Source organism: Spodoptera frugiperda, chromosome 10, assembly GCF_023101765.2.
Source record: "Spodoptera frugiperda isolate SF20-4 chromosome 10, AGI-APGP_CSIRO_Sfru_2.0, whole genome shotgun sequence".
Taxonomy (NCBI): Eukaryota; Metazoa; Arthropoda; class Insecta; order Lepidoptera; family Noctuidae; genus Spodoptera; species Spodoptera frugiperda.
The window spans coordinates 680,648-705,272 of record NC_064221.1 but is presented as its reverse complement, the minus strand read 5'-3'; the positions used below and the strand labels follow the sequence as shown (position 1 = coordinate 705,272).

At 37.4% G+C, this 24,625-nt stretch overlaps 3 protein-coding genes across 3 annotated transcripts in view; 1 reads left to right on the top strand and 2 right to left on the bottom strand.

Moving 5' to 3' along the window:
* Positions 1-1,434: 1,434 nt before the first annotated feature.
* LOC126911085 (protein PFC0760c-like) lies at positions 1,435-3,152 on the bottom strand. The gene has a single exon (XM_050696132.1). The coding sequence runs from the start codon at positions 3,108-3,110 to the stop codon at positions 1,545-1,547; it is 1,566 nt and encodes a 521-aa protein (XP_050552089.1). The 5' UTR covers positions 3,111-3,152; the 3' UTR covers positions 1,435-1,544.
* Positions 3,153-7,809: 4,657 nt separating this feature from the next.
* Positions 7,810-8,903, bottom strand: LOC118277492 (uncharacterized). Its single transcript, XM_035596317.2, has 2 exons — positions 8,776-8,903; positions 7,810-8,391 (listed from the first exon to the last, which is right to left on the bottom strand). Exons 1-2 carry the CDS (start codon positions 8,776-8,778, stop codon positions 7,861-7,863), a joined length of 534 nt encoding a protein of 177 aa, XP_035452210.2. The 5' UTR covers positions 8,779-8,903; the 3' UTR covers positions 7,810-7,860.
* Positions 8,904-12,878: 3,975 nt separating this feature from the next.
* Positions 12,879-24,625, top strand: part of LOC118277730 (protein CBFA2T3) — a 59,380-nt gene continuing 47,633 nt past the window's right edge. The window contains exon 1 of the mRNA XM_035596640.2: positions 12,879-13,433. The gene's annotated coding sequence lies outside the window, so the exon portion shown is untranslated. The remainder of the gene's footprint in view (positions 13,434-24,625) is intronic.

Sequence of the window (24,625 nt, the reverse complement as noted above, 5' to 3'; positions counted from 1 at the left end):
ACTGAGGTCTCTGGTCCTCTTGAACTCCCTCCCATCATAGTAATTCCCATTACATTCCTCATCATCATCATCATCATCTTTAGGTTTATGTTTAGGACGTATTATTGCACTAACTAGAGGTTTGGGTGTACACTTATACTGTTTCGGTTCCTTGTGACCCATTTTAAGGTTTGCTTTGGTTAATACTCCATTGTTTAGGCTAGAAACTCCAATAGGAGCCTTCCTCATTCCAATTAACATGTTAAATGCTTGTAACCCACTGTTTACCTTATGAGTCTGCTTATAATTATCATTTGCATTCCGTTGCTCCTGTTCCATGTAGTGATACACTGGGTTTTGCTGGTGGCTTTTTGTTGGTATATTAGTGTCTATGTGTTTAAAGTTGAGGCCATATTTGAGTCGTTGTTTCGTTAGTGTTGGTAGTAATGTTTTGAATCTTTCGTCGTAATAATCGTGGAAGCTGAACGCTAGGGCGAATGTGGACAGTATGTAGCACAATATTGTTGGCCCCATCACTGCGTGCTTTTGCAAGTATTACTATCTTGTACTGTCCATGCTTGATATCTTCAATTACGAAGGTAGTCAAGCTATCTAGCTGTATCATTGGCATTATAATTGATTGTCTACGTTGTTATTGTTAAAAAATACGTAAAATTGGTTGTCAGCTGGAGATTTAAATTAGCTACATTAAAAATGGATGTGAAATTTCCGAATCAAAAGCATACATGAACTGAAAGAAAACCAGCTTTGTCAAACCTCATAATATACCTAAGGGAATAATAATTACGGTACTTTATTCTTGTAAATAAGCAATAAAACAGCACTATAACACGTCATCATTATGGAATTTGGAGTCAACTATATGTTGGTCGGACAGTGCGACATAATATTTATCCATTAAGTTTTTCGATTTTATAAATTTTCAGTCTATCGCCACAGAATACTACTATCACATTAGGCTCATCTTGTCACTCTCAACATCCAATACAGTATTTTTTTATAGGTTTAAAATATATTATTAATAATACGTATGCATTACATATGCAATTTAAGACGACCGCTTCTCATACATGAGGGTGGGGATTCGCAACCTCCCAACAACAAGTACTAATGTGACTTTTCCGAGTCATAAGTACTTTCTATGATCATTTAGATACCACTGACTAACAGCGAAGGAAACTTTGGAACCAGCACCTAGCTTTACTGACGGACAGACCTAAGTATAAGGTTTAATTGGAATAAATGATTTGACTTTGAATTAAGAATGTTTCATTTGAGGGTGGAAAATCATCATCTGACTTCTCCCGCCTTGTGCGAGGCGAGAGAGATTGTCAGACTCTTACGAATTAAAAACTGCCCCGTTCTTACTCCTGCTTTTCGAGCCAGAGCCCCGGTAATTCAAATCGAATCAATGCATTTTATTTAATTTAATTTAATACATTTTAATAGGTTGATAATTCAAAATGTTACATAATTTGACTTAACAAAATGCCAATCTTAATAACTATCTATAACAAATCAGGTATTGCTTGATTGACATTGGATTACTCATGGTGTATTTGGCTCACTATTTTTCTAACTTCCTTCATAATCTTCTTTCGTTCCTTCAATAACATCTGTACGTCTTCATCTTCTAGTAAAGAATTTGCTCTTAAATTTTTAGCAAGAACGTTTGTTATGAGCGTGTCCACGTGTCCAAGTAATTCGTCTTCTGTAACAATAGCGTTTGAGTAACTGGAGTCACCTTCACCCTCCACTCTGTCACGGTCGCATCTGTCTTCAGAACAACGAACAGTATTTCTGCTGTCATCTTCATTCTCTCTGTCTCTATCGCACCTGTTATCTATGCATCGCAGCCCATCCAATTCTATTACATTAACTTCGTCGCTATTAGTATCTTCGTCTCTTTCTCGCGCGCATCTGTTGCCAATACAACGCAAGCTATTGCTATCATCAGTGTAAGTACACAGATTTCTACTGCAACGTAAATTATTTAGTCCTAGTTCAGCTATTGCAAGAGCAACGTTCGGATCCATACGAGCGTCATCATCGTCATCGGTGTACTCATCATCCTCATCATCAGCGTCATTGCTATCACTACCAGAATCAGCATCAGATTCAGAGTCGATGTTGCGGTTCCGACCACATCTGTTTCCAACACAACGTAAAGATTCAGAGATATCATCTGACAAGCATCTATCTCTCATACAACGTAAGCTATCAATGGCATCCCTGTCATCGCTGTTAAATTTACTGCATCTATCCCCGATGCATCGTAGTAAATCTATTTCATATGCATCGTTATTGGCGTGTTGTAGTCTACTCCTGCTGCAGCTTGCTCCAGTACAGCGCAGAATATTTTTGTATCTATCTTCGTTATTGTAATTTACGTCGTCTGTTCTTCTACTACATTTATCTCCTATACACCGAAGATGTTGATTATAATTTGCGTTGTTTCGTTCATTATTGTCATTAGAAGCGTCCCCACTATCTCGATTCTTGTTGTTGTAATTATTAGCATAATCAACTTTATTCTTAATGTCATTAATGCCAGTTAATCCCAGTTCCTTTTCAAGTTCGTTTAGAAATTCCGCAATTTCTTGAGTGTTGTCATCGAATGTTCTAACTTTGGTTTTATTGCTGGGGGGCCAGTCTAAATCTGTGCACTTTCCGACTTTCTTCAGACAGTCTTTCTTTGAACCATTGTTCTCCTCACCGTTCTCATCACCGGATCTTTGCAGTTTTGTGAGTATATGGTAGAGGAAATCGTAGAGGCCGTCCTTTCGAGCTGGGAGTTCCTTGCTTTTCTTTGGTTTCCACTCATTTAAGCCCTTGTTCGTATCTGCATATATACTTTTTTCTTCGTTATTGTTATATCTGCCTTTTGTTTGGCCGCGATAAGATATTTGTGCAACGTCTTCATGGTGGTTTCCTGGCCGATCCTCGTGGTGACTGAGCTTTACATTGTAATTGCCTAGTTTGTTAAGAGTTTGCATTAAAGCTTTTAACTTATATTGGCCTTCACTTCGAGTTAAATCTTTAAACACAGGGCCCCCATTTGCAAATAGTATTACACAGAAAAGAACAAAACATGAGATTTCTGACGCCATTGCTCAGACCATGCCGTTTCCTTCACAGAATTATAATGATAGTACTTTCTTTGTATCGTTTGGTTAAAGAGCAAGATAATTGATTAAGAAACTAGTTAAAACTGATTACATTTACTGTTTATAAAAGCATGAAATTGTGCATTAAAAATGTAACGCTATCTCTGTAACGCATTCCCCGTTTAATTATTATTAATCTATTAATTATTTATTTAGTCGTCCACAACTTTATGCCTTGTTTAACAGGTTACGTGGCTTGAGAATCTAGTTAGTAGATGGTCTTGTAAATCTTTTCAATGCCGATCTTTATACTAACATATACGTAGGTACTTGGACGTTGAATTTTGGTACAGCGTTCCAAAGAAACAATATTATTCAGATTCAAATTACTTGTTGAAATCAATAGCAATACTCGTATAAAATAAGTAGAAACTTTTACTCATGAGGTAAAATAGCATGCTGACTCTCTAAAATGTAGACACAGTCTATTGAAATCACCATATAACAGTGCGCATGTAACTGAGAGAATTGTGTACCTTATGTGATAAAGTCTAAGGAATATTTTCCAAGGTATATAATATCGTAGGGAAACCATGGTAGATGGTACATTTATTTGGCAACAAAGACCAAATGATATGCAGGGTTTATAATTAAAATGACAATACATCTCGTTTCTAAGTCTGAATCGTTTATTATTTTCAAAGTCTGACAGAAAATATTCTAGTATTCAAGACCTAGTATTGCATTTTGAACAAGAATAGATGAACTAATGAACTATATGTATGTACGTGAGCAAAGTTCGTAGTTTCTAGAAGACTCTATTATAAAACATCGTGAGAATGGCGGGTAGTATTTTCATTCAGAAGATCAAGCTCAGTGTGTTGTTAAATAGGCTGTTGTCCAGTAGTTGTTGGAAATCGACTGATGATTATTCTGATCTTCAAGATGGCAGTACAAATACTTGGCATACTTGTAACAGTTACAAGGACGAACCTTGTGTCAGCAATCGTTTTATTTCCTTCACCAAATCATATTTGTCGTTACGTTTCTCTATATCGTCCAGTATAAAATCAATGTTGTTCTTCTTGTTATTCAGAAGATTCTCTAAGACCATACTTTTAAGGGATTTGCTTAATTGTTGGTCAGTTCGAGTGCTCTCACCAGACAACAAACGTTGTAAGTCATCGGCGTCAAGAATAACAGCATCGACGTTTTCACTGATTTTTACACGTTTGGGCTGCCATTGCGTTTCATCATTTCTGTCATTGTTCTCGTTGTGTCTGGCAACAGAACAAGTCTTTCCATGACACCGCATGACATTGCCTTCTCTGTATCTACTGCACCGATTGTTAGAACACCGCAGGTCCTCGCGGCCGTCTTGGTCGTTTTCATCCCTACCGCATCTATTCCCGTTGCAGCGAAGCAATTCATCAACGTTTGTATTACATTGGTTGCAGGGTGCATCGTCTCTCAAGGTGCCGCAAGCATTGGCGCATCGTAGACTGTCACCATCACCCTCGTCGTTGTCAGTACTGCATCTGTTACCTGCACATCTTACCGTTATTATTGAGTCGTCGCTGTCTCCGTCCCTGCCACACCTGTCGTTCGCACATCGCAATTCAATTTTGTCTTCATCGTTTCCATTATTGTCATCATTTAAATATCCTAAAATACGGCTCTCAAGTTGTAGTAGAGGTGAATTTTTACACTTAGTTATGTCAGTACATCCTGGTGGTTTCTCAATCAATATGCTGGCCTCTGGTAGTTGTGGTACTCTGTCTGCCTTTGTGTGTAAATTGTAGATACTTTGCACGTCTGGGGTTAGTTGGATTTCTTCGCTTTCTTCTACTGGTGCGGCATCGTGCGGTGAGATGCGAGCTTTGTCCTCATGATGACTTTTAGGACTGTCTTCGTGGTGACTGAGAGCGATGTCGAATTTACCACTCTGTTGGGTCAAAGCTTTCAGCAAACTCTCGATTCCAGATAAGCTGTTGTCAAGCGGCTTCCCGAGGGTGCATGATATTAGGCCGAATAGGAAGAAGTATGAGATCGCAACCGCCATCGCTCACAGTTCGCTTGATACCAAGCTATGTTCTACACACGTTGCTAATGAAAGCAACTTCACGGGTCCTTCAGATTATAAGGTAGACAAATTGATTTCGAAACTAGTTTTAAAGATGGAACTATCAAAGTATAATTCAGCGTGTGATTGGAAATTTAAGACAAATGAAATTGACGTGTGTGATGATTTTAACGAAGTTAAGTAGTAAATAGTAGCTAACGAGCGATCAAACGCATGTCGTGTAGGCTTAACTTTAAACTGTAAAGTAAGAATTAAACCAAGACAATGCCAGTATTCGTTAATATAAAGCCCAGAAACACTAATGATTAGAATATAACTTTGGAAGGTGGGTACTAAAAAGTAGGCTAACCAGCCAATTTCAATATACCAAATGTTATTTTAAACAGTTTAAAACAGAGATAAACGTACAGAGAAATATTATTAGAAGAATATTATAGAAATATTTCGATATTTATCGGTAGTCGATGATGGTGATGCAGAAACCTCATTGCGTTTTAACCTCTTTGCATCCAAATGCGGCAGCATTTAAAATGGGCTCAGTGGTGTGCTATTCTTATGTCTGGAGTAGGAGATTACGATGGGCTAGTGATGATAGCAAAGATTGCCTAAGCCATAGACAGGTTAAGCAGGTAGTAGGTAGCATAATTGATTTAAAGCTTTTAAAATTCACCGTTGTTTTTTTGATCACCTGAACTATCAGGTGATTCTTTACTAAAACAATTGGCTCCATCCACGGACTACCGCAAAACCAGTGGTACTACAAGTGCTTGGCTTTAGGATTAGGGATTTGAGGTAATAAAACAATAAATAAAAGGATGAGTAGTAGTTAAATAATATAATATATTGTATTTCATATATGCATTAAAGATGAAATAATACGTAACCATTTTTTTATAAACGACATTTATCTAAGTAGCAGCTCTAAGCGTATCCTTAAGCACACTTCATCAATTTCACCAAGGGTTCTAAGTTAGTGGTCTAGGTTCTATCACTTGTAGTAAAGCTGTAGACTATGTACTACATTAAAACAATTTTTGCAACTTCTGAATCATAGGGTTATCATCTTTGGCTTTTTCTACGTAAACAACGGAATCACGATTATAATTCTTGTTATTGTTGTTACCCTTGTGTAATCTCCCAACATCAACATTACTTAGCTTACCTCCTTTTTCATTCCTATTATTAGAATTTAAATAAGATGCGAGTCGCTCAAATGTATCTGTGTCAATCATTACAGCATCTGAGTTTTCACTTAATTGAATTATTTTTGGCATTCTTTGTTTTTGATGGTTCTGATTATCATTGCTATTGCGATCTGCACCTTGTACAGCTGTATTTACAGCTGTATTTTGATCTTCCTTTCCAAAATTCTTATCGAGTTCACTTAGGAAATCTAAAACATTATTGACGTGGTCCTTGAGTTGGCTTCTTTCGAGCAAGTGTTTGGTGTCCTTACACCGCGATGCTGTAGTACAATCTCTCAATGTGGTCCGCACTGGTACTAGTAGGTTGATGTTGGATAATGGCTCTTTCGGCTTTGTCTGTAGATTGTAAATGCTTTGTAGGAGATTGGCTACATGGTATTCCTCGTTATCATGTCGATCGTTGTTTAGTAAGTTCTCAAACTCAGCGTGTGACGTCACGCTTTTATGTTGGCTTTTGTGATTGTCCTGGGAGTGAAATTTGATTCCGAAGTCACCTTTCTGTTGGGCCAGTGTTCTCAATATGCCTTCGATATCATTTTGGTTGTTGTCTTCCTGCTTCCCAATGGTGCAAGATATGAGTCCGAATATAAGTAAGTATGAGATCACAAGCATCATTTCTTTCAGTTCGCTTACCAATGCTCTGTTCTACACAAGATGATAATGCAAGCAACTTCACGGTAGCATTACATTATAAGGAAGTGTAATCGATTTCGAAACTAGTTTAAAAGATGGAACTATCGACGTATAATGAATTAAGGCATGTGATTGGAAACTGAAGGCGAATGACAGCGACTTGTGTGATGAGTTTAACGAAGTTATTTAGTTAGTTCGATGTACGATCAGGAGTCTTCTGTAGGTATTGTTGCCATGTGAATTTTTTTGGAAAATTCACATCGCTCGGGCCTTTGAGTTACATTTTTAAGCCCATCGCTCTGCCTGAACATACTATATCTTTAGAACTTAAAACGGGATATTTACCATGTTTATTAGTTTTTGTGAGTTGATATTTCGACACTGTTGCAAGCGCCATGATCACGTTTGAACTGGAGTACATGCGGGTGGATGTTTCTCTTTCTAGTTCGTTCGTTCGTATATCGGAAACTCACAAAAACTAATAAATAGTAAATATCCCGTTTTAAGTTCTAATGAAATTACTAGTGATCATGTCAGTTTAAATACTATATCTTTTATAACAGGAGAAAGATAACGTATACAAATTATAAACTAAATCAGCGGCTTGAAGTTGTTTGTCCAGTATTGTGGTTGGTTAGATTGGTTCTGATGACGAACCAAATGTTGTGGTGTTTTCATTTATCACTATCTAAAAATAATATCACTTCATGAAAATGGATTGAAGACACTGATTAGTGAGCGACTAACTACAAAATACTCGACAGCTCTCAAAACACACGCATTAATTACAATTCAATTGTTTATTTACAATAAGAAATACAAATTAATTGACTTATTCCAAAGGAGGTTTTAGATATCCGTCGACTTTCAGCATTATTGGGAAACCGTATTGTGATAACACGTTTTGGTCAGCATTCCTCCTGAACCGTTTGCGAGCCGCGGGAGCAACGTCACGGCGCCGCCTTCGGTTAGGCGGCTCTATATTATTCTCAAAAGCTTTCAAATTTTCAACAAAGTCCGACAACGTTCCACCTTCATTGCTGTCCATTCTATCATCGTATGCAAAGCCTCCACCAGATTTTCGCGTCAAGAAACTCTCTTCTATATTAGCTTCTGGATTCTTCTGCTTGAGTACATCAGTATCATCAGTTAGATCGACGTTGAGACTTCTTCTGAAGTCTTCTTCTGAGTCTATCTCCTCTTCATCATCTACTAGAGGAGCGTCTCGGGAGGCTGGGTGAGCTTTCATCATGCCTGTCAAGTCGAACCTATCGTTGATATCGGTGAAGCTTACATCTGGCTTGAGATCGAACTGCGCGAGCACGGCGGGGCTCAGCAGAATAATACCAATTAGATTTCCAATCTGAAAGGAGAATTTTGAAATGATTTAGTTAGGTATCTGATGTCATACTATAAGTTTATGGGTGTCCAGATATGATTATGTGTTTTAATATGAGAGTGATCATTGTTTGTCGTAATTAATCTTCTGGTGCGGAAGCACTTAGATGAATTATTACGTTTTAATGTTTTTTAAAGATTTTTCAAGAAAAAGGCCAATATTATATTATCCTATATTGTATTATCTTTTTGTGGGGAGGTCTCTCCTTCTCGGGTTTGACCCGGTGAAAACAGGAACAACGGTGTTCATTCCCCCTTACTAAATATTAATTTATAAATCTCCTCTTTCCTCTTCTTCCTTATCTTATATTATATTATCTTATATTCTATTATCAATATAAACAATTACCATTTCTTAAGATTTTAATCCATTCTCCTCGCCACTGAAAGTGAACTGTGTTCAAAGACATTGTACATCCAATTTTATGCATCTGATTTCAATTAATTTTTGAGATTACTTATTTAGTACCTGCAGTAAGTGTAGTCCTGAATAGTTTTTTAGTTTCGCATTGGATTGAAGACTTGGCATTACATATTTACTGAAATTTTTACACGTACGAAACAGCAATTTTGGGATCACTAAAAGAACTGTTCCATGAGGAAATCGAACGTTGGAGGATATTTAACAGTAATTTTATTGTAACTTTCGTGAGACATACTAAATTAATTATTATAATATGTTATATGTGAGTTTAACAGATTAGCAGGAGGTTGCCAATCGTACAAGCTGTTGTGTTCTTCTTAGTCAGTTAAAATGGAGATATTTCAATGATGGAGGGAGTGTCAGACTCTCACTGACTAAAAACTACCCCGTTGCTACTCCTGCTTTTCGAGCCGGAGCCCCGATAAACCCGCTAGGTAGTGCGCAGCTCCGGATAATTTTCCATCTAGACTTAAGGTCATCTGGAAACAAGGACAAGTTATAATTTATTTCATATATCATAACAAAAAACATGTGTTACATATTTAGGTAAGTGCTTAAACAATAAAAGTCGTATTACAAAACATACCTAACGTTTAACACTAACGCATTGCAAACTCGCGGTTGGCGGTAAAAAAATGCAAATGGCCGCGACTCGTGACGTCACGTAGGTGCCGCATGGCGGCGGCACGTGTGCCCGCTTGGCCGCTTGATGGCCTTTTAATTACACGACATTGGTGTTTTATTGGCCAACACTGCTGATTTCCATGCTGATCGCATACTCAGAAAAATTTAAAGAGAAATAGTGCTGATATAAGTTGTACCTACATTTGTAATGACAGTTTGTTTCTTTGATTTTTTATTGATGTTTAGTTTTTAGAATAAGGAAACAGCGCAATGCCTTCTTTGTTTAATAAATAGTTCGATTTAATACTAGATATTATGCCCTTTAATCGGTTCATGGATGGTTTGTTTGGTTCCAATATTTACGAAGGTTAAGTTGTCGTTGTTAGTTTTACTAAAATTCAATTATTACAATTTTATTGATACGGATATTTTAACTGTATATTATAGTAAACTAATGTGTAGGTTGTATAAGAGACACTTTTATCACCGTCTTTATGAACACTCAACTCACAAAGGATATTCTATCCTATACGTACAAATAACGTAGAATTTCATTGAATTCAGACACAAATAGTTGTTTTCTTGTTAGTCCATTAATAACTAAACTTTCAATCAACTTTCTACCCAGCCATGATGACAAATCGCTGTAAAATTATACACTAGAAAAAACTTCAATCAATTTTTAATGGCGACATAAAAAAGGCGGGAACCACAGATAATCGTAAACATAGAGTTAATAGTTTATGAGATATCGGTGATTTGTATCAGGTATAGGGGGAAGTAAATATTTAACGTTAATTTTAGGAAAAACCAAATAATTAGGGAACTATTGCCGTTGAAACATAAATAAATACAGTGACAGTGCTAAACCTAAAGAAAAACTAAATTTTTTTTCTTCATGATCTAATAATTATTTGTTCTATAGACACTTCGTTGAACCTAGGCAAACTTAAACAGCTTTTTTCATGACCTGTTAATTACTGGGTTAAGTACTTAGATATACGCCACAAAATAAATTTTGAATAATGTATTTTCAATATAAGTGCTAATGTTTGTAGTCTTGTCTTTTCAATAGTGTCGAAATGTGTTTTTTAGATTCGTGTAGAGACTAAAAAAATGTGCAGAACACATTGTTCACTCATTTATTATGCAGACACAACAATGCCAAGACAGAACACGCAGATTTTTCGAACCAAAACAGCGCTAAACAGACTATTGACTTTTAAAATGTTTTTTGAACGAAACAATTGAAATATCGTATTCTTTCAACGTCGAATGGATCCAAAAACAGATCTTCATAAAAGTATGCATGGAAAACAATGGAATATTAACTAGTTGGCAGCTGTGACAATAGTGGGATGGTGGCAGACACGAGCGCTCCGCACCGCGTCCACACAGCAACTGATCAAATATACTTTTTGAAATAACGTTCGATTCGCAACGGAACAGGTGGACAGTCACTACGCTGTCTGTGGACCGAGTCTTTTGTCATGCTAATCATGTTCAAGCGAATATATTTTGTGTTGTGTAAGATGATGGTGTCAGGAGGTTCCAAAATTGCGTGACGTCATGATAGGAAAGCTGAGCACTTCGTTATGGATCCCATTGCCATCGTAATACCTAGTCAAACTTATAATTTATAAGTACATTCAGCAACCCGAAAGAGTAACGAATGGAGTTTCTTGCTTGTTCTTCTCCATTCGAAGCTACACTTTGGAACGAGCACCTATCTTCACAAACAGACAGACTGACGGAAAATTCAATTTGACGATTCAAAAGTGCCTATATTTAGGATAGATTGAAATAAAAGCTTTGATTTTGACCCTGCCCTGTAACTACATAAAAAAAATCGAAACAGAAAGCCAAACTTAGTTCCCCTCAAAAACCAAAAGACACATCAAGGATAATAACTCACAGTTTAAATACCAAAAAGTTTCCAATACCTTTGAGCTGTTTCCAGTGGAGGTTACGCGTTAAACCCATAAAATGGTACGATCGAACTTAGAGCATCGTAAACTCAGGTTTAGGCACATCGGTAGTGCGGAGCTGTTAAATGCTATTTGCTGGCTAATACGCCACCTGCGGCGCGCGATACTGGCGGCAAGCTAAAAACCTGCTGTATAGTTGCTACAGCTTAACTGGGCAGCTTTTGCAGTAACTGGACGTTGGTTTTTAGGTTACGGGGTTTGTAAAGGTAGTGTGGTTGGTGTTGGTTGCTTTTGGTAGTAAAAATTCTTATACTTTCTTACTATCCCTACTTATATTTTAAATGTGAAACTGTACAGTAGGTACCTACTGTACCTTTGTTTGTTTCTTTCACGTTGCAACTAAACTTTATAATACCAATGGTCTTTTTTTGAGGGGGAAAACCAGTGGTTTCTCCCGCCTTGGGCCAGATGAAAGGGAGTGTCAGACTCTTACTGACTAAAAACCAACCCGTTTCTACAGCTGCTTTTCGAGCTGGAGCCCCGGTACTAGGTAGTCCGCAGCACCAGGTCGGCCTCGTACCTATGGCCTAGAGAGTGGAAAATGGAAAAGGTTCAGTAATACATTACAATATTTGTAGTTTTTATTTATGAAATATTTATTTTCAACTGTCTGTGTAATTTTACCTACTAATAAATAGCTACTACCAAATAATGCATCGTTAGTGTATTCACTGGTCTTTGGTAGATTGGCAGCTTGTGTGCAGTACGACCATTAACCCATGGTATATAATCGGCAGCTAGGGGCAGCGAACAACGTAACAGGTTACCGGGGCTCCGGCTCAAAGCAGGAGAAGTCTCGTCGTACCTAAGGCTGGAAAAGCCACTGGATGATTTTACCCCCTCAAAAAAAAGATGGTATGCCAGGAGCGCAGATCTACGCGAGACACAATGTGTTTTCTATTGTATCTCATATACTGGCACACAAGATGTTAAGGCACTATTATTGGGTGAATTTGGGTGATGTGATGTAAGTGTATTACTAGACAGACATTTGCTTATAAAAGTCAAGAAACAAGTATAAGGTCACTGGGTAGTTTCGAAGGGAAAACATGTTAGAGTTAGTTGTTTTATTAGCTCAGGAATTACATAGGTAATGTGGTGCTGACACGCGATGGTAGCAACGTTTATTGGGTTCGTTTATTCGTGCCTGTCTTCTGTCATTTGTCACTTTATAAAGAGTTAGTTTTCCTTTTGTTATGTTAGTAGTTATGAGTCTATTAAAAGTTAAAACATTTATTTGTATTAAATTGCGAAAATATAAGTAAAGTGACTAGTGGTCACTGGTCAGGTATGTAAGATTTGGAATCGCTTACCTTTTTCTCATTAAAATAATCTAGGTACTACTACGTTAATTCCAAATCAAATGTACCGTTATGATTCCTGAAAATCGATAATGGTTTAATTTCTAGTTTTTAGGTACTATTTGTCCAAATATTGCATAACTATTAGCATTAAATTATTGTAGCATCAAATATTCTAGTTACAAACCAATTAGCACACATTAATAACAAATGACGCATTAAAAACCGCTGCAAGAAACATTCAATTCGTAATAACTACTTTTTCATAAAACCAAACGCCCAGCGAATTAGCAATACCCACTTTGAATGTGGAAAACAGAGGCAGAATGTTTGCCGCCCAACAGCTGAACAGTTTTCGTTAAAAAAAAGACGATTTCCGAGCGAATGGCGCTTAGACGCAGGCGTTCCCGCCCTCAGTCAGTGCTTACTCGACCGCGGCGCGAGACGCACGCATCGTCTGCGGCCGCCAAACCGAATCAAGAGATCGCGACATAAAAAAATACACCCCCAAAGTTTACGTTAACTAATATTGAATCTGTACTTTGAAATAATCTTAATTCAGTTCCCCCGTTTCGAATGTAAAGTGATTTATTTGAACAGTGCGTGTTACTGTGCGACTGCAATAAAAGCGAGGGAAAGCTGTTTGCTGTCATCTGTCAAAAACGTTGAGGTGAGCGATGAAATTTAATTTATTATCCAGTTGTAAATTACGCTAATAACGCACTATATTTCTTTCCTTGCAACATTTACAACTATAGGATATGTTATATAATAAAAATGAACATGTTTGCTGTTTTCCGGTTGTTAAATTTTATTATCTGTGTCAAATATTGTGTGAGTCCTTTTTTTCTTTTCATTTGAAGCTCTAGTGAATAATTATAAGTTAATTAAACGCTGTACTCAGAGTCATATTATAATGATTACTTAACCCAGTCCTTAGCAATTGTTATCGATACAAAATAGCAAAGCAATAGTTTAAGTAATCATTAAATGACTCTGACTGTGGCATTAAGACTTTTGCTGCATCTCGGGCAGATAAAATTCTTTTCAATTGTATCTGTTATTGGTGCAAGTTGGAATCTACCATTGTTACACTACATGCTACTTCTGATATACTAAGAATATTTAAAATCCTTTTGTAAATTAGACTAGATTAGTATTAAATTGTATTGTATTGTTTGAAGACTGGAGTATCGGAATATTTAGTGTCCAATTTTAAAATAAGTTTTTAAAAGTAAAGGATTGTAGATGAAAATTGTATGGATTTTAATTGAAATAAAGTGAAGATTCCTATTCCTATTAGAATATTCCGAACGAGCAAGAAATTCCATAGGCTACTCTTTTTCAATCATGTTCACAATACAATTCTTGGTTATATTGTTTCGTTGGTTCACACAAAAGGATTTAACTCTTAGGATCAGGATTTTTTAAGTGATAACTAAATTTCAATAGCATACTAACTTACTTCCTGCAAACACTTAAAATTATAGTGCAGCATGTCGGTTTAACAGCTTGCTTAGCTACTTATCATTAAGTTTTTCGTGGGTATTCGAAGAAATACGGTTAAAATTCAAAATTTTGAGAATCCGATCAATTCCACCCACCATTTTAACTTAAGCAGTAACTTGCACAAGACCAACAACCAATCGACACAAACACAAACAAAAGCCGTGAAATTCATTGAAAAAGGCACCAATCGGATCCCGTGTGACTTGGTACACAATGTCCGACATAAAAGTCTGCCATTACTCAAAGCGTACGACGTACGGGAATAAATAAAACGTTATTAGTTTTCATAAAGAGGGCACCTGTGCGCCGTATCAGCTGCTGCTCTCAATATAGCGATCATTAAGTAAGGCACGCCGCCTGCCGCCGCCTGCCGCCGTGTGCGACCGTACTTCATGCAAAAATACTGATTTTGTACGAAAAATTAGTTTCTTTTTCTGTGCTTTTTTGTAGCGTATGTGTGAGGGTTAGAAGACTTGCTATATAGACGGCTATTGGGGTTTTCTAAATGAAATTTTTGAGTTAGAGAATGGAACCGTTTGGTGTTCGGTAAAAGACCACTTCTTGGATTTAGTTAAGCACATCACATAGAATGTAAAAAACGATATTATTGACCGCGAAGTTTCAGGAGAACGATATTATTCGAGTTAAGGAAAGCCGTAGACAGTTAGGCTATACTTTTCTTTAAAAAATAGGCAGTAGCAAGGGTTTAGACTTGAATTGTGAGTACAGATTGATGGAAATAATTATCAAAACATTAATTTAAGAGACTTCAACAATATTAGCAATTTTATTTAAGAGATAAGCCAGTAAATGGTCCTATGAATCACATGATGGTAATCAATCGGCGCCACTATAGACACCTGAAATACCATAGGCGTAACAAGGACGTTGCCGGCGCTTTGGAGAGTTTAGAAATTAGAAGATTCTTGGGGATTTGGGGATTGAAGAGGGGAGTAAGCAAGCGTTGTTTTACGTAGGTTTTCTGTGAAGTCGTGGAATTTGAGGATTGTTAGATTTTATAGAATTTACTTATCAACTTCATTAATTACTTTATCAACAATCAATATCATTCCTAATCTATTTAAAACTCCATAACAATATTCCTCCACTTCATTACCTACTATAATATCTACAACTTTTTACTCCTCGGCATCAGCTGGTCCTAGCATTGCAGTGGCCATTAGCTGAGAGTGTGCGAGTGGAGCCATACGTGCAGCCATGGATTGTGGTTTACTAGCTGCATGGCGCGGTTCTCATAGCTCCGTCCAGGGTATTGATGTGTAGAATTTGTTTAAATATACGCAATGTCATTGGATGGTTTGAGGAAAGAGTTTTTTCTTATTTGTCTGAATAAAATAAAATGAATAGGTTGCTTATGGGCAGACGTCCTCCATCGCATCATTACTTACCATCAGGCGTATTGCCATGCCCATTAAATGTATAAAAAAAACAATGAAGTAATGAATTTAATTTCGTAAATAGGCTCGTAAAAGAGCACTTTTACATGTCAGAATTATTCTAGATGAGCAGCATTTCATAACGGACTATTCTGAGAAGAAATACCGGAAAAAACTCAGAGGTTATTGTCTCTTTTAAAGTCCAGACAATATACAAAGGAAAAAATTTTGTGTGAGAAAAGTTTGTTCTGTAGTGGCCTTTTGAGGAAAGAGCCACAACAGTTTGAGGCAGTACGTATGTGTCCGTTTACAATCTGTTCAACTAACGGATTCTAAGGAATCAACAAGAAAGAAGGAAATAAGAGTCAACGATTACTATCTTTTTATAGGTGATTTGGATTTTTTTTAAATGTCAAAATCATTTACCACATTATAGAATTAAATTATTTTTTTAAATGAACGTTAGTAAAAACAATTACATAGCTAAATAATTATTCCGTCACGAACAGCAACCCTGTCCCTCATCTATTAATATCTCAAACTAAACAAAGAGTTAATTTTATCCACAAAAAGTTTACTTACCGCCACGTGCTTCCGTTTTAGAAAAAAAAAAACACAATATTGTAGTCTAGCAACACGTTTGTTAAAAAAAGAATTCAGAACCTCTTTGGTGCGTGTAAGTGAAATTAAAAAAAAATGGTGTTCGCTTTTCGATTTAATTTTCCCGCGTGAAATGAAGTCAAAAGACCAAAATATCGTTACATTTTCACGTAAAAGGCAATCTTTGAGAAATTTGTATTTTCTTGCCAAAGCTTCTGTAGTTTAATTAATATTCTTTGAACGCAGCCTCTAAATAAATGGAATACACGCGAAGGTGTTTCACACAAATTGAAATATTTTTAAATAAATTCTATGAAGCAATTTAAAAGAAAAGTATTTTTAAATTATTGTATGTGTATTTTATTCTTGTTATTGAGAAATATTTTCAATAATAGATCCTATTGTTTTAAAAACACTAATATTGTGCGAACTGCTAGGGAGTGGAACTCCTTGCCGGAGTCTGTGTTTCCTGATGGGTATAACCTGGGTGTCTTCAAGCTCCGAGTGTATAGATTGTTTATGGGCAGACGTGCTCCATCATAGGCCGCATCGCGCCTTCATATACAAAAAAAACCTACTTAGATCAATAACGAAGAAATGGCTCTTATGGCAGCAAGACAGAACCTCGTACTAGAGTCTGTTGGAATTCTGAATCACTAACAACTCCCTCGTTGACTGCCTCGTTGGTCGACTGGTCGCAAGTTGTGCGACTGCTGGACAAGGGGTCTGGGGTTCGATTCCCGGGTCGAGTAAAATATTACTGGATTTTTTCGGTTTTCCGAAAATTTCTCAGTAGTAGCACGGAGTCTAGAATTGTGCCCAGTATATGGCAATAGGCTCACCCCTATTACATACTTACTTATAACACTAATGCTGAAAAGTATGTGAAAATTGTATAGCGGCATTACGTGCCTTGATATGCACCTCTGGCTACCCCTTCGGGGATAAAAGACATAACGTTGATATAACAAGTACCTTATAACATAAAGGTACAATACCACATTGTAACAATAAAGTTTCACCTCTACTTGTACTCCGGCCACCGCGTGACGTCACGGCCCCTATGCTCGGCCTCAAATGGCTCAATGCTGCCCCCATTGAGGTCACCTCAGGCCCGCATCTCTTCACCCCCTGTTTACTCAATGTCTGCTCAATTAACGACGTTACAGTTGTAAATCAAGAGATTTACTTTAAAAGTATTGTTTTGTACCTCTACTGCGGGTGTCGGGAAGTGTTACTTGAAGTAAGAAGAGAATTATGTGCTGTGATGATTCGTGTGATTGGCAGAAGATGTCTTCTAGACTTTATTTACCTATGTTTAAAGATTGGTTTCTGAAGCGGTACGAAGTTTAAATCTTTAAGAAAAACGTTCTTGTTTTAAAAACGCGTGCACTGCGCTTTGTATCCCCCTTAAGGCCGGCGCCCACTGCCGGCACGGCACGGCATGGCACGGTACGGCATCCCGCGGCATGCTCTGGCAAAAATATCGCAACTTCGTTTCTCGCACGAAACAAACTCTATGGGTACCATATTGTTCTGGATCTGGGTGTTATGTGTATGTTTATAAACGACCCCACAATAGACGGGAGTAAATCTAATTGCCGTGTAAAAGTGTTATCTTGTAACCAACTTGCAAAAATAAATAATCAATTATCATTTAAACACGAGATCAAGCACTAAAGTAGATTTAGGTTTAGATTTCAGCCATGATCGTCCCACTGCAAGCCCTTCCTACCTTCCTTCCACTCCTCTCTGTTTAAAGCTTTTAGCACTAAAGTAACTTAAAAAAAATACTAAAACAAAATAAACAATTCATTTTGATTCCATCCACTTAGAAACGTAAAGCCAAAATCTGCCCAAAGTGTCCACTATCCACTACATAAAAGCGATCTAATCTGCTAAACTCCTAAGTGGATTCGGATACAGTTTTCACCACCACTCAAGAGTTTTTCGAACAGGGATAGCGCGGCATTAATTCGTACGTCCCACCCGACCATAGATAAACATCACATCAGCTGTGTTTTCCCGCGCTAGACTGACAGCTCCGAGTTTGTCTATGCTTTGTGTGTGTCTAGTAAAGGCTGTGTTGGGATTGTGTCTATGAATTTGTGGAAAATTACGTTTTTAATAGGTAATTTTGTCACGATTCTTTGTGTTGTTTTAGTGGTAGGTAATTTTATTTGTACATAGATGCCAATCATAACATACATACGTAAAGAGTAACTAATATAGGTATTTAAGTGTAATTCGAAACGCAAGAGTTATACTTTGCTTGGGTGTCATTAAATTATTTTTATGGAGATCTGTGCTTAAATGCGCACCATAAACTACCAAAGCTGAACGTTTCATAATCCTAATATGGGATTTTAAGCAATTGAAACCGATTGGCAGAACATTTACATAATTGTATCAGTTTTTTTTAAATATCGAATTAGTAAGAAACAGATGTTTTTTATTTTTTTCCTAATTCAAAAGTCACATCGGTAAACAACTAATTAAAGTATTAATAATTAAACATACAAAACTAAGACATAATTAAACGGGTATTACCTAAATTCCCCTCGCATTACTTTAGGCAGACATGTGCCTAATTAAAACCTAGACAAAAATCACCAAATCCCCATTAAAACACGAGACATACAAACCACACAATAAATGAAAAAAAAAAAGAATCCCCACACATAATTTCATCAAAAACTTCGCCACACAAAACGACATTCCACCTCATTTCAACACAGATGTAATTCACAGCACGATGCGGCGCGCCCGTAGCGCCACCCCTCAAACAGTACGGCTTGGTATTAAAACTTCAATTTAGAACAAAGCTTTGGCACATCCAGTAGTACACATCTGTGTCAACAATAAGGCACCAGCTGTTGGGCCGCAGGTGTAACGCTTTACGTATAAATTGTAACAGGGAAATTCCAATAACGAAAGGTTCCGTAGAGATTTAGTGGCCACGACACGGGGACGGGACGTGATCGATTGTTTGGGATGGAATGTCGTTGCGTTAAAGTGTAATTAACCCCCTAAGTTATTCTATATTTTAATTTAAAGATTAGAATGATGAGAATTTTAAGGCTTGATTTCATATTTATGTTGTCTTATGATCTTCTTGTTTTTGAACCATTTTTATAAAAGTGATTTGTTAAGTGTCTAACTAAAGATTGCTTGATTCGGAGCTGCAGACTACCTAACGGGTTTACCGAGGCTCCAGCTCGAAGGGTAGAACAGGGTGGTTTTTAGTCAGTAAGAGTCTGACACTGCCTCTCGCCTCGCCCAAGGCAAGAGAAATCATTGGGTGATTAATGCCCCAATTGAAAAAAAAAACTAAAGAACGCTTATGAAATAATACGGTGCCAAATATCATAAATAATCTCTGTGCAATCAAAATTACACAATTACGTATAATATTCACTTCAATATGCATCACAGAACGTGCTAGAAACAGCACTTGGTAATGGAAAAACTTACTAAATTAAACATTATAAAGCGTAACTAATCGAATTGACTTTTATTGCAATGTATTTAAAGTCAATATTTGTCTACACCCACGTAGGAAAGCTGGTTGCAACGATAATAAATATATAAGCAACGTTAAATTCACGTCGTTTGTTTGATTTGATTATACTTATTGGGAAAAATACAATATTTGGTTCATGTATCTATTTACTTGGTTCATATTTTGGAACTAGAGTTTCAAAGTTCAGTACTTTTATTAATTGACGGTCCTTGCTACCGCACAGCAAAATGTCACCTTATATCTAAAACATACATATAAAAATCAATTGCTGTTTGTTAGTCTCGCTAAAACTCGAGAACGGCTGGACCGATTTGGTAAATTTTGGTCTTGAATTATTTGTGCAAGTCCAGGGAAGGTTTAAAAGGTGAGAAAAAACATGTTTGAGGCGATACGAAGTTTGCCGGGCCAGCTAGTTTATGTTCTACAAAACAATGTAAAATTTTGACTTTTTATTAAATGCCATAATAACTTGATTCACACACAACTTAGTCTAAACCAGCATCTTCCAAAATTTCACCTTTTTCTACAAATCGTGTCGCCACCGTCTCGCAACGCATAAGTTGCCCCAAAAACATAAAGGGTTAGATTTTCTGAATAGACTGCCAAGTTATTAGATTTTTTCTTGCACAAGTTATGTGTGATCGTATTTCCTTCACTCCAATTATACTGACGGAGGTTTATCGAATTGTCCCTTCAGATGATTTAATATTTCCCCTGTATTCACTTATATTACTTCCAAATGCGTATTTTTATTTGAAAGGGTAGTTTACACGTGCGGCGCCCGTCATTGGAAACGTTTACCTTGACACTTTTGTCTTTCAAATGTTATAGTGATAATAATTTCCACATAAAATACCATCGTAATTGTAATATTTATGATACAACTAGCAAACCAGGCGAACTCCGTTTCGCCACCAATTTCCCTGTCTTCTGGCTTTTTTCTTAAATTTTTCCTGTTTTTTTTTGCTATAAACCTCACGGAGCCCGAGACCTTTCCAACGAATGCAAAACCGTGGAAATCGGTTCGTGCATTCTGGAGTTATAGCGTCAGGAAGGAAAACCCGACTTATTTTTATATAATAGAATAAGCATCAATTAGTGTTAAGGAAAAACATAAAAGTTGATATGATTGACAGTGCAACGCTTGGTGTGCTTTTTGGCACCTAACGTTACTCATGACTATATGCCCCTAACACGGCTCGAAACAAGTCGGGTTACCTAATCAAATAACTATGTACCTAAGTAAAATAATGATTTATTGATTTCTGCTAGCGAAGTTACGGGCAAAAACTAGTTCTATGTGAATTGTCTAAAATACCAGCTTTTTACTTCTTCATCTCATTATAAATAGTAGAGAGGGACCCGGCAACAAGCTGTGTGACGTCACGCGGCTTCGGTTACACTGTTGTTGGCGACTGCGGCGACCGCACGCGCACCTGTGTCAACGCGAGCGCGTGCGGCGCCGGCGCCGGCGCATGGCTGGCTCGTGTGCTGCGTGCTTCTTGTTTGATTTCTTCATATTTTAAATTGAGTTGCTGAGAAATAGGGTATTACCATTGATTGTAAATAATATTGGTCCTTATAAAATGAAGGAAGCATCGGCTATGTCTGAATGGATTAAAAGATATTGAGGGCTTTAAAGAAGGACAGAGGTGCACATAATAATGTAACACCCAGTTTGCACTGGTTGCAAAAAATGTTGTCTCTTAACTTGTGTTTTTTATGGTATAAATCGGTAAACTAGTAGATGCATCGCCTGATGGCAAGCAATCACTGGGCGGCGGCCCATGGACACTTGAAACACCAAAGACGTTGCAAGTGCTTTGCCGGCCTTTTGGGGGCGAGGAATTTAAGGATTGTTAGGGAATCGGGGATTGAGAAGATTCGAAAAGGGGCAATTGGGCCGAAGTTACCGAAGGGTAACCTCACACAACGAAACAAAACGCAAGCGTTGTTTCACGTCGGTTTTCTATGAGGCCGTGGTATCATTCCGACCGAGCCGGTCCATTCATGCCGAAACATGGCTCTTCAACACTTAAAAGAATATGAAAAGCTTTTTAAAGCATTTTATTAAAAAAGTTAGTGTTTAAAAGAAAGGTTTGAAATAACTAAAATAATCCAAAAGACAAGCGTCGTTCCAGCCATGAACCGTGATAGTTGTTAACATCTGACGTTTGCTCGGAATATTGTTTTTGGCAGTCGCACCTGTGTAAACAGGCGGCGCGTGCGACGCAGACACCGCGCATGCGTTAAAGCTGACTTTTTGACGGTTTTTTTGTTCTCTTTTCGAGTTTTTATAGTTTCTTTTTGTGAGAAAAAATATGGGTGATGTTTAATTTGAAGGATTTTTGTTTTAGGAATGTGTCATTTTGGATTGTTTATATTATAACTTTCGTGAGACATACAAAACTATTTATTATGTTTTTCGGCTTACTCAGGTAATTATTTGACGAGGAACTCGACCAGTTTCAAGCCATGCTAGAGGCTCATATCCATTCAAAGTTGGAATTGGTCGAGTTCGTCGTCAAATAATTACGCGAGTAAGCCGAAAAATTGTGATGATTGTTGTACACACTGGCACATAAACTTCAAAGCGACTGAACATCTGATTAAATATACGTTAAGAACTACTTCAATATTCAATCAATATTTTCAACAGCTCTGTATAACAAAAGTCAAAGTCAAAGCATTTATTTCAATTAATTCAAAATTAGGCACTTTTGAAACATCAAATTGAAATGTCCGTTAGTCTGTCTGTCAGTGAAGCTAGGTGCTCGTTCAAAAGAGATGTTTACCCTAATGGGGGCGCTAGTGTGAACCTCTCGTTTCTCGTCCAATAGAGAATTAGCTAGTGTCACACCATTGGACGTTCAATATCTGACAGCAGCTGTAATGGCTCTACTAGTTTCGCGAGATTCGCCGGGTCTGCGCACGCTGCTCATGATGTAGAATCCCTCTGTGCTTCGAAACTAGTAGAGTTGTTTGCATTCATTTACGTGGGAAAACCGTGATTTTTAGTTAACTTAGTATGTCTCACGATAGTTATTATTATATGTGTAGTCTCGGTTTGAGCTACTCCTGCATACTACTGTTAATTATAAAAAAAATGTACATGTATGCTCTATGGGTCTATGTAAGCTCTATTATCTATGGACTAATAAAATTATGGCTACTTAGAAGTCCCACGTTGGGCGCCAAAATTTACTAAGACCTTCAAAACAGAAGACAAACTACCATCCATGGTGTGATACATCAGTACGACGGTACTTGGGCCATGGTGTCAGTAATGGTGCGATTAAGGAGGCACAGCTGGGCTCAGCACCTGGGCGCACTAATTACACCATGATTTAAGTGGACGACTTACTAGAATTATATGTAGTGGTATGTATTGGGCGGTATCAAGAATAATTTGTGACTTATTTTGCTGTACACCACCACCTTCTTATGCAGAAGACTGTCATTTTATTTTAAAGAATCTGTAAAGTATATTTTTATTGGCTGATTCGAATTGATCGTACTACTGATATAATGCGTTTTTTTTTGAGGGGGTAATTCATTATTATTGAGCGAGGCGAGAGGGAGTGTCAGACTTTTACTGATTAAAAACCACCCCTTTCCTACTTCTTTTCGAGCCGTAGTCCGACAACCCGCTAGGTCTTTTAAGGCACCGAGAGAACTATGCTTCTACAAATTCTGATTAGCTGAGCACCGGACTGAATATTTATTTACTTTTTTAATTATTTTCTTGTTTTGCCATAAACAAACTGTTTTTCGTTCTTGCTGTCTTTAGTAACAGCCAAATTGAATAATTACTCCTAATACTAGTACTTTAACAGAAACTCCACACAACTAATAGTAAAAGTCCTCAATTGAAACATTTTGGACTAAATGGTTATTAATTTGAATCTTACGAAGATTGACAGACATGTCAAAACATCATAACACTGCAAAAGATACACGACGCAAACATTGTATTATTTGTTACACGCACAGGTTACACAGCGGCCGTCAAAACCCATTAGAGTAGCATGTCAGTAGCGCCGGTACACAGTATACACAGTTTCGTTGTATAAATAAAGTTAAAGAGCCCAGCTGTACGCAGGCGGTGGACGGGCCGCGCTAAATGCATCTCTCTAGCACCAAACTACTCTCAAACGGCAGGTGTGCACGTTATCATAAGTAATTGTTTGTGAATTATGGGTTTGGGAGGATTGAAAAGTTATTATAAAATGTTTCTAGTTATGTCAAAGTCGTACATTATCATTAGGCGATTTTGTGGCCAAATGACGATTCGATACCAACAAAATAGCCAATAATATTTCAATTCAATATCCCTTAGACACGTACTTTGGTAACGTCAAAATGGAATTGTACATCAGTGTATCCATCAGTGATAGTCAATTTTTGTCTTTACACTTAGCTGAGCAGTTGAAAATCGCAGTTTAAAACCAAAAACAGAAAGAGCTGCTTCCTACATGAGAAGTCTCTTAGCCGGAACTAACGACACTCCATACATTTTACTTTGCTGACGTCACGTCACGACATGGCTTTAATAACACGGCATAATGAAACAATTAGAGATACGAGTATCACAATCAACTGAATCATAAGCAATTGTAAGGAATATCTTAAAAATTTTCATTCTTCATCCATGAAACCATATTCCAGGTCCTATCACCAAGTTATCTCATGTACCAACAGCTCCTGTACCCTGTACCCTGTACCCTGAGCCTGTTGGTAGGGAGCAATTAAATGTAGATTACTGTAAACAGCCGGTCCGGGCCGTGCGAGATAAAACTGTCCCGTATGATCGAGAGCCGTGCGCCTATCACG